The sequence below is a fragment of the Apodemus sylvaticus genome, chromosome 10 (assembly GCF_947179515.1).
Source record: "Apodemus sylvaticus chromosome 10, mApoSyl1.1, whole genome shotgun sequence".
Taxonomy (NCBI): domain Eukaryota; kingdom Metazoa; phylum Chordata; class Mammalia; order Rodentia; family Muridae; genus Apodemus; species Apodemus sylvaticus.
Genome location: NC_067481.1, coordinates 99,649,788 through 99,658,303, shown reverse-complemented (window position 1 = coordinate 99,658,303; position 8,516 = coordinate 99,649,788). Strand labels below are relative to the sequence as shown.

The 8,516-nt window shown below is 52.9% G+C and overlaps 2 protein-coding genes across 11 annotated transcripts in view; both read right to left on the bottom strand.

Annotated features, from left to right (window-relative positions):
• Nucleotides 1-150: 150 nt before the first annotated feature.
• Nucleotides 151-2,657, bottom strand: Nudt16l1 (nudix hydrolase 16 like 1). 3 transcript variants are annotated; one of them, XM_052196327.1, is made up of 3 exons: nucleotides 1,802-2,657; nucleotides 1,457-1,717; nucleotides 151-986 (listed from the first exon to the last, which is right to left on the bottom strand). In XM_052196327.1, the coding sequence occupies exons 1-3, from the start codon at nucleotides 1,988-1,990 to the stop codon at nucleotides 765-767; spliced, it is 672 nt and encodes a 223-aa protein (XP_052052287.1). In that variant the 5' UTR covers nucleotides 1,991-2,657; the 3' UTR covers nucleotides 151-764. The 3 variants fall into 3 exon arrangements, with proteins under 3 accessions (XP_052052287.1, XP_052052289.1, XP_052052288.1); XM_052196328.1 differs by having other exon boundaries at nucleotides 890-986; nucleotides 1,382-1,717; XM_052196329.1 differs by lacking the exon at nucleotides 1,457-1,717.
• A 90-nt stretch (nucleotides 2,658-2,747) lies between these two features.
• The window catches only part of Mgrn1 (mahogunin ring finger 1), a 49,841-nt gene continuing 44,072 nt past the window's right edge, over nucleotides 2,748-8,516 (bottom strand). For 4 of the 8 annotated variants that reach the window (XM_052196318.1, XM_052196320.1, XM_052196319.1 and 1 more), the window contains 3 exons: nucleotides 8,306-8,404; nucleotides 6,426-6,470; nucleotides 4,028-4,125 (listed from right to left, as the gene is read on the bottom strand). In XM_052196318.1, the coding sequence (XP_052052278.1) occupies nucleotides 6,430-6,470; nucleotides 8,306-8,404 (140 nt within the window). In that variant the 3' untranslated portion in view covers nucleotides 4,028-4,125; nucleotides 6,426-6,429. Of the gene's footprint in view, nucleotides 4,126-6,425; nucleotides 6,471-8,305; nucleotides 8,405-8,516 lie in introns of all 8 variants that reach the window. The other 4 variants (XM_052196314.1, XM_052196316.1, XM_052196315.1 and 1 more) reach the window with 1 other exon arrangement.

The window sequence follows — 8,516 nt, the reverse complement described above, 5'->3', positions numbered from 1 at the left end:
GCTTTCAGCTCCACCATCACAAGAAGAGCTCTCAATTCAAGCTGCCACCCAGATTGGTTGCCCTCAGAGGCTGGCTGTGGTCCAGGGCCCAACCTCTACACGCCTCAGAGAAAGGCGTGGCCCTGCCGCTCAGAAGCAACATGAGCATCATCAGAGGAATGGCTTTATTGTCTTCTTCCTTCCTCAGTTTCACAGAGCTGAGCCAAAGCCCCCATGGGGAAAACAAAACCATGTCGGGCACAGGCCATTCTGAAACCAACCCACAGTTCATACACAAAGAAAAAAGATTTAACAGAGAAATCCAACAACCACCTAAATGAACATCCTACCCCAAGCTGGATCAGGTTCTGGGCTAAGGGAAGGAAGGACTGATCTAACATGGATCATTTCTATTGGACAAAACCCATGACCAGTCCAGGATCTGTACCAACCAAGTGGTTGCCTTGGAAGAATGGGCTCTAGCTGGGACTCTACCAGTCATGAACAGACAGACAGACAGACTCACACAGGAGAGTTTGAGCCCTGGGATGGGTGAGAACATCTGCATCTTGAAAAGCTAGGCCCAGGCCCAGCCCACTGACCAACCTGAGAGGGTAGCTAGGTCCCCGGGACCACGTGGGACAGTAATGATGAACAGCTGCCTGCTTGTCCCTTGCAGTCAGAAGGGATGCAAAGCCAAACACTAGAAGGCACGCTTCTCGGGAATCCCAGGGCCTGCGGGCAGAGACAGCCGAGGGAGGGCAGGGACCTGCACAGGAACCACCTCAGGATGAGGCCGGGAGCAGCTTTTCTAGGGCCTTCTTCTGCTTCTCCGTGGCTGAGGCCAAGGCCTCAGCCAGCTTTTCCGAGGGCATCATGTTGAGTACCTTAAGGGCAAATAGGAGCTGATATTTGGCAGTGCTGACGAAGGCGTTGCTCAGAAAGTTAGGGAAGCCTCCTACTCGATCCTTCTGTGTGTACAGTGGGACACGTACAAGGCCCAGGACCTGTGGGACAGAGGGCGTGGGTGGGGCTGGACTCTCCTTGCAGAGGCAGGGCCCTGGCAGAAATGCTTGTCAGTCACCAGTTTGCCAAAGAAACAGGGAGACCCAGGCAGGGTCTGGCCAGGCAAGGCTGGTGGCAGTAAAGCCCCTTCTCCCTTTCAAGGCCAATCCTATGCACTCCCCACCCTGTATGGCAACAACCCCCATGATGCCTGGTTTCACTCCATGCCCCCGAGTTTCTAAGCAGGCCTGATCTATCCCTTCCTGTGACTCCAAGCCCCACTCCCAGGGTTGACAGTGGCAGGCAATAAGGCAAATGTAAACAGCCCATGACCCAGATCCAAGTCCCTCTTCCCACCCAGCATAGCAGGGTGAGGACCCTGAGGGGCACTTGTTACCCATGCTGCCTTGTGTGGTGCCAGAGCCAAACCTCAGGAGTGGGAATGGGGGCGGGCCCCAGGCAGTAGTCCCACCTCCAGACCGTGGTCCCGTGAGTGCACAGCGCTTATCTCCACAGCATGCAGCTGTTCCAATGTCAGCTGCCGTGCGTACAGGTGTGCCACCACACGGTGTGGACCCTCAGTCAGGTGTGAACTCAGGTAATCAGCTTCAGTAAGGCGTAGGCCTCCCAGGCCCAGGCCCAGCACCCGGTTCAAGCCATCCTCCAGCGACCAGAAGCGCCGGTCCACGAAACCCCCGGGAAAGCCCAGCAGCCCGTCGAAGCGCATCTGCATCTGCAAGGTAAGCCTGGTCAGGACGCGGGGTCCACTGGGCGTCCCAAGCCTGTATCCGCCCTGCTTGCCCGCCCAGCTCCTCACCAGCACTGAGAAACGCATGGGGATACGTCCGAAAAGCTGCCCGGGATTGGCGGCGTATAGCATGGCGTGGCACGAATGGCTCCAGCCGGGCCCCAAGCGCATTGCTTCCTCCCGACTGATCTGCTTCAGCTCCGGAACCGTCGTGGTCGACATCTTGATGTGCTCCAGGCCCACTGCCCAAACGAGCATGCGCGACCCCGCCCACGACACCCAGGCCCAATCCACGTGCTTCCACGTGCATAAGCCCGCCCCCACCAGTCATGAGAGTCAGGGGTTGAACCCAGCAAAGTCCGGAGCTGGCGGAGGCGGAGCGAGGGTGGGGTTATGTAGTTCACCACTCTCCAAGTAGCATAGGTGACTCCCACAACCACCAGGAAACTACAACTCCCAAGACGCACCGCACGGAGGCCAGGTTGTCCTAGGCAGGTATACACTGATTATCAAGATGTGCCAGTCTCCAGTCCCCGAGAGGGCAGCTGAAGTCTCATCGACCCAAAGCTTGTGGGTTTACTGTCCTGTGAAACCAGGCATTTAAAGACTTAAGCATCTAAGTGACTCCAGCTCAAGTGACGGGGACCTAACTAAGCCTTATCATAGGCTTTGCCCTCACTGGCACATTGATGAGTGCGCAGTAAACGTCACCGAAGTTGGGTTGGATATAAGAACTAGGACCTCCTGCCCACCTGGAGGCCAAGATCCATCAATTGCTCAATGGAGGTGAGCCAAACTCATGTCCAGCTTCAGACACAGCAAGCAACAAAACAATAGCAATAAACCATTGTCTGTCTGGAGAGAGCATTCACTGCCCCTCTCACAGAAGAAAATGAAGGCAGCAGCAAAATCTGTCAGGAGTTCTGCCAGAAACCACTCTAGGGTCCTGTCACTACACCAAAAGCCAACAGTGCTGCCTACATTGTGCTGTGCCACAACAAAGGCACACATAGAATATTGCTGCATGATTTTATTACTATAAATATACAGTAAAAATGAACCCCAAACTAGCCAATCAGAGTACATCAAATGATAGTGCATGTGATCTGAGACAGTAAGTGTGCAGTCTGCATCCCATCTTTCAAAGTACTGGCACCAGTGCCATGACCAGAGCCCAGGGTGTTGGCAGGTGAGAGGCGAGGGTGGGCATGCACGTGCTGACGTGTGCACATATGTGCATTCAGCAGGAGACAGATGCGTGTGCAGACAGCTGTGTTTACAGGCTTACCAGACACCAGGCCAGCCACTGCTAGGAAGGAGCAGAGTTAGCGCCAGAGCTCAAGCAACCCTGAGCCTGGAGGGGTCTCCATGCAGCTCCTTAGGCTGAGGTCCCTTTACCAACCCTCTGTGGAGCTGCACTGCCCAGGGCACCTCTGCCTTAGGAACAAAGTATCACTAGGATCCTGCTCCTAGGTGGGCTCTGACAGAAGCCATAGACAATAAATCAGGAAGAAACATAAAAGGACAGGTAACTGGCGATGGACCTGCGATGGAAGCTGCTCAGGCTCTTGCCTTGAAGGCAGTGGGCAGTGCTGCCCTGCAAGCACAAACATCTCCACCTTGGAGGCGTGTGAGGGTGTGAGTGAAGCAGGACCTTCGAGGGGGAACTGGACACTGACCACTGCAAAGGACTGTGGTGTTAACACAGTCTGACTACCCAGGCCTTGCCCACAGCTGCCAGAGGTCACTAGTAGGTAGTAGAGCAGAGCAGGAGGGGACCTGGAGGCTCCGAGGAGGGTTACCCATAGTCAGGACATCTGTCAGGTGAAGCAGCAGTAATGGCCTGGCTGCCTTGGGTCACATAACACAGGCAGACAGGCAGTTTCCTTCATCAACCGTAACCTGGGCTGCCCACCTTGCAGAACATTTGTGAAGATGACACTTCACTCCAATGGGTAGATTCTCTTCTGCTGGTTTGCTAAGTGCTCAAAGCACCAGGCTTGACAGTTGGGGAGAGTCCCTCTAGGGCCTGAGGCCCATGGAGACAGCTGCTTTCCTTCATCTTGTACCATTTACAAATACATTGACCATAAAAAAGGAGGGTGTGTGGAGGAACAACCCACTGTGCAATTTGATAAAGGTTCACTGTGGCCCCTCAAATCCCAGTGGCCACATGAGGCGTGCAGACAGGAGAGGCCAGGGTGTCGCTGAGGTCCAGGGAAGCCTCCTGGCAATGTTTGGGATGCTGAGGGCTCTGTGCTGCCCGCTAAGCAAGACTCTTTAGAGTGGGGTCAGCTCAGCAGCTCCAGGCTCAGGACTAGAGCCACTCAGCAGAGGCCAGGGGGAGCTGGTGGTGCCAAGGCTGTGTGGCGTCTCCATGGAAGTGGACCATCCTGTAGGTAGGAGCAGAGGAAGGAGGGGTCATGCATCTGTTCATCAACTCAAAACCTCATAGGGGCAGGACCACCTAGCACCCTCCACCCGGTAACCCAGATACATACCATCTACTAGGAATAGTAGATGTGACCTCATAGAAGGCTAGGGACCCTTGAGTCCTAGGCAATGAGCTACATCTGTCCTCCGTACCTGGGCCAGGTCACCCCTTGGTGCCAGGCAGCAGAGCTGCATGCACAGGGTAGCCGTAGGACGCTGACCACTGGGTTTCCTATCCCTGACCACACTTCCTAGATCTCAAAAAACCAAGTCAAGTCGAGAGCTTCCCCACTGGGTTAGCTGGAGTTCAGCCAACGCTAGCACAGGAACAGGAGCAGGTGAGAACAAAGAAGCTGGAACGTGGGCGGCCTAGATAAGGAGCTCCACTGGAGATGCGGGCCTGAGCCTGTCTGTCTTCCAGAGGCCTCTCTGCTCAGTCCCAGATGTCAGCACTATGGTGCTGTGTTGTGTTATCCCAAGGGGAGTTTCAGAGACACAGACAACTCCAGTTCTGCCCTCTGCTTTAGGAGCCATAGCTTCAGGAAAGGCAGCCTTTCATGCATCCCCCATCTGTGACCTAAGTTCCAACCTAACCCCACACAGCTGCCCCTTCCTCCTATAGAAGCTATAAAGAGCAGCGTTGTTTCAGGAGCGCAGCTCGAGAGGTCAGCAAGTTCTGAGAAACCATGAACCCTACCAAAACCAAAGCAGCAGCACTAGGCCTGGATCCCTGACTCACAGCAGAGGCTGCTACCTAAAAGTCTCACCAACCAGGCACTTCCCAGACAGGCTGTGTGAACCTGGTGCCATCCTTGGGGAACCCTGACAGGAAAGGCTGCTAGCCCCTCTGTAAGAACCTGAAGAAGAAAGAAGAGTCCCTGCTTGCCAGCTTCGTTTTCACAGATGCTTCTATAACCACAATCTGGGCTACTCTGTGGCCACACATCTCTCTCCAACAGGGCACCAATCCCACTGGTCCCTAAGATTGTGTGTGTGTGTGTGTGTATGTGTGTGTGGCAGGTTTCAAAGACAGGAGGAACAGGTTCCCAGTGGCGTTGACGGTCTCAAGACAGAAAATCTGAGGAGTCCACAAGAGAGCTGCCTACTAGGACAGGGGTCAGAGGTCACAGTGACAAGTGAAGGAGGTGTGACAAATGCCCTCTGCACAGGAATGAGGAATTGAGAGGCTTGGCATTTGTTTTTTGTTTGTTTGGTTTGTAAAACCAAAGACAGGGTTTCTCTGTGTAGCCCTGGCTATCCTGTAACAACTCGCTCTCTAGACCATGATGTCCTGGAACTCAGAGATCTGCCTACTTCTGCCTCTTCAGTGCTGGGATTATTAAAGGCATGCACCACCATGCTTGGCATTATATTTTTTTAATGTTTTATTTTCATTTTAAGAATGAGTGTTTTGCCTGCATGTATCTCTATGCAGAAGCTGCATGCCTGGTGCCCACAAAGACCAGAGGAGGGTGTCCAAATCTTTGGAACTGGAGTTACTGAGGGTTGTAAGCTGCCATGTGGGTACTGGGAATCAAATCAGGGTCTTCTGGGAATGAGCCAGTACTCCTAACTCCTGAACCTTCTCTCCAGCCCCAGGACACAGCAGACCTGGGAGGACATGTGTACCCCACAGACTGAAACGTCGATGGGAGCAGGTGATCCAGGGCCTCCCGTGACTGGTTCAAATCTCAACTACTGCTTAAAGCCACAACTGCAGCTGAGGCAGGAGGAATGTATATGAAAAGTGTTTGGGCTACAGAGTAAATTCGAGGTTAGCCTGAATAAAATAAGGATCTTTGTAAAATAAGATCCTGTCTTAAAAAGTAAAGAGGGCTGGGGATATAGTTCAATGATAGAGGTCCTACCTAAGTTCAATCCCCAGTACTGAATTTTGTTTTTAAAACCAATTAGACTACTGTGTGCAGGCCCCAGGACACTGCCACACATGTTCCTCGGGCTCCCTGACCCTCCAACTCCTTCCTTCTACCAGGGATAGTAACTCCAGAGCCTAAGCTGAGTTCCTGCTTGAGGGACCCTACATTATCACTTTAGAAGAGCCTGGATGGACAATTGTCCAGGTAGGAGACCCTCTGGCTCCAAAGCCAGGAACACCAGGAAGCCACCTTTCTGACACCAAGGTGCAGCAACCATTGGTGGCTCTGGACTCTGGATCCAGAAAGCAGCCCTCAGGGGATTGGGCTCTTCTCTGCAGATACACCCAGCCAAGCCACCAAGGTGTGGAGGAAAGGTCACGTACCAGCTTACTCCTCTATACCAACAGAGCACGACTCAGGACCCAGGGCTGTGCAGAGAGGAGGGAAAGACAGACGGAGCTCAGTTAGCAGAAAGGCATGAATTTTAGGGTCAAGGGTGGGAACTAACTAGAAACAGACTATCCAAACATCACCTGCTGCAACAAGAACCACTAGGATAGATCCTGGACTCCTTTCTAACCAAGAGAGAGACGTGTACGTGTGACAGTAGCAGCAAAGTTCCTCTTGTGACTACAGAAACCAGGCTACTGGACCATGGAGAGGACTGAGCAGTCCTCTCTGTTTCATGGATTTCCCCCAGCCTTGCTCTTTCCATCTGCAGGGGACCTGGATTCAGTGAATGCAGCTGCAACCAGAGGTTGTAGTGCAACTGTCAGAAAGTAAAAACACCTGCTACATGTATGTTCCTTACAAAGATAAAAGATATGCAGTCTTCACAGACAAAAGCCAGCAGAAGAGATAGTGCCTTTGTGTGAGTGAGAAACACATGCAGGTATGTAAATGCCACATACGTCCTCCTCCACCCTCCAGAGGTGCTCCAACAGGATGCGCAGAGAGAACAGTCCGGGCTACTGTCATGGAGTAAGCCTCTATAATGAATGGTTCTTGGAGTGGGGATTGGATCCAGAAGCAATTTCTGTGCAGAGTTGGCCAAGACTAGCAACTGTGCACACACATCCTGCCTCTCCTATAACTTCTACAGCTGACTACCTCCTACTTTTACTTAGTGGATCTACATAAGGCCTAAGACCCTTTCCTGAAGCTGTCTACATGGCTAGTCCTAATGTGCCGCAGGCCACAGCAGGGATTAAATACTAATGCTGGGCAGTGGAGGTGTCCTCAGGGCCAGCTACAGGAGCAAAGTTCTGCTGGGGACTCAAGAGGCCCAGGGACCTCTCGTGGCTCCCTGCTTAGCCAAATTAACAATAACAATAGATACTTAAGGTGTTCTCAAGAACATACTAGAATTGTGTCCTTACAGAATGTGCTGGTTCTACACATACTTCACCTATGGGTTTGCTTTGGACAGGCCATGGTGATCTACTAAGACAACCCATAGCTGCTCTCCCACACTTGATGACCTGATGACCCCTGTGTCCTGGACAGCCTCTATAGATCACTCTATAGAGGCCCTTCCTACCAAAGGATGTCACAATTCACCAATATCAAGTGGCCCAGGAAAAGTGAGCAAGACTGGCCTCAGGGCCACGCAGCGGCAAAGGAGTGTCCCTGCTTTGTGGGAGCAGCCCAGCTCCCTTAAGTAGCTACTTTTAAGGTGTAGCTACTTAGAAGTTGTAGTGGCTGTTTATCCAAATTCCCAAATACTAGAGCTATTGTAAGTCTGAGAGACCCACTTCTCTCCCAGATGTGGAGCCCCCAGTGTGAAGCGGCAGACTTCATCCCAGCAGAACAGAGGCAAGCTCCTGGCCCACTGCCAGTGGCCCGGCAGGCGCACCCCACACTTAGCCCTCTGGCCTGACTAGGATTGTGCTGCTGTACACCTAGACAGTAGCCTACCTAGGTCAGCTCCAGGCAAACATCTCTCTGGCACAGGCCGCAAAGGAAGAAAGAAAGCAATCTCGGCAGAGCTAGACTGGCTCCAGGCCTCTGCAGGGAGCAGAGACTGACAGAACTGACTTTGTCCTTTTGCAAGCGCTGGTCCTGCCTTCCTCAGGCAAAGTATCCAGGGTAGGAAAGAACCAGCAGGAAGCCAGGAGGCAGACTAAACTGGGCCTGACCCCTGCTGTGGGGATTAGCAGAGTAGAATTTAGAGCCAGAGAGGACCTGGACTCTGAAAGGGTACACCAATTCCCCTTTTCCTCCTGCTGCCCAGAGACAGAGGAAGGCTCTGCCCAAACATTACCTGGTAGGTAGATGTCAGCAGGAGGGACTGGCTGGTTGCAACCATGATGCTGGGGACTGCCATCCTGCAGGACATCATCAATAGAGGGCACTCGGCTCCCTGCAGCAGGCAGAGGTGTGAAATCAGGACACTCGGGTAGGGAGAGGTACTTGTGGTCCACTCTGACTGCATAAACTCCAGAGACCGTGGGCATATGCATTAAGGAGAGAAG

Bases quoted from the DNA above. Each gene is read 5' to 3' on its own strand.
- Nudt16l1 (XM_052196327.1), bottom strand. From the start codon at position 1,990: ATGCTCGTTTGGGCAGTGGGCCTGGAGCACATCAAGATGTCGACCACG. The intron at 1,718-1,801 runs GTGAGGAGCTGG...CTTACCTTGCAG, and splicing joins CCATGCGTTTCTCAGTGCTG to ATGCAGATGCGCTTCGACGG. The intron at 987-1,456 runs GTGGGACTACTG...TCTGTCCCACAG, and splicing joins CACGGGACCACGGTCTGGAG to GTCCTGGGCCTTGTACGTGT.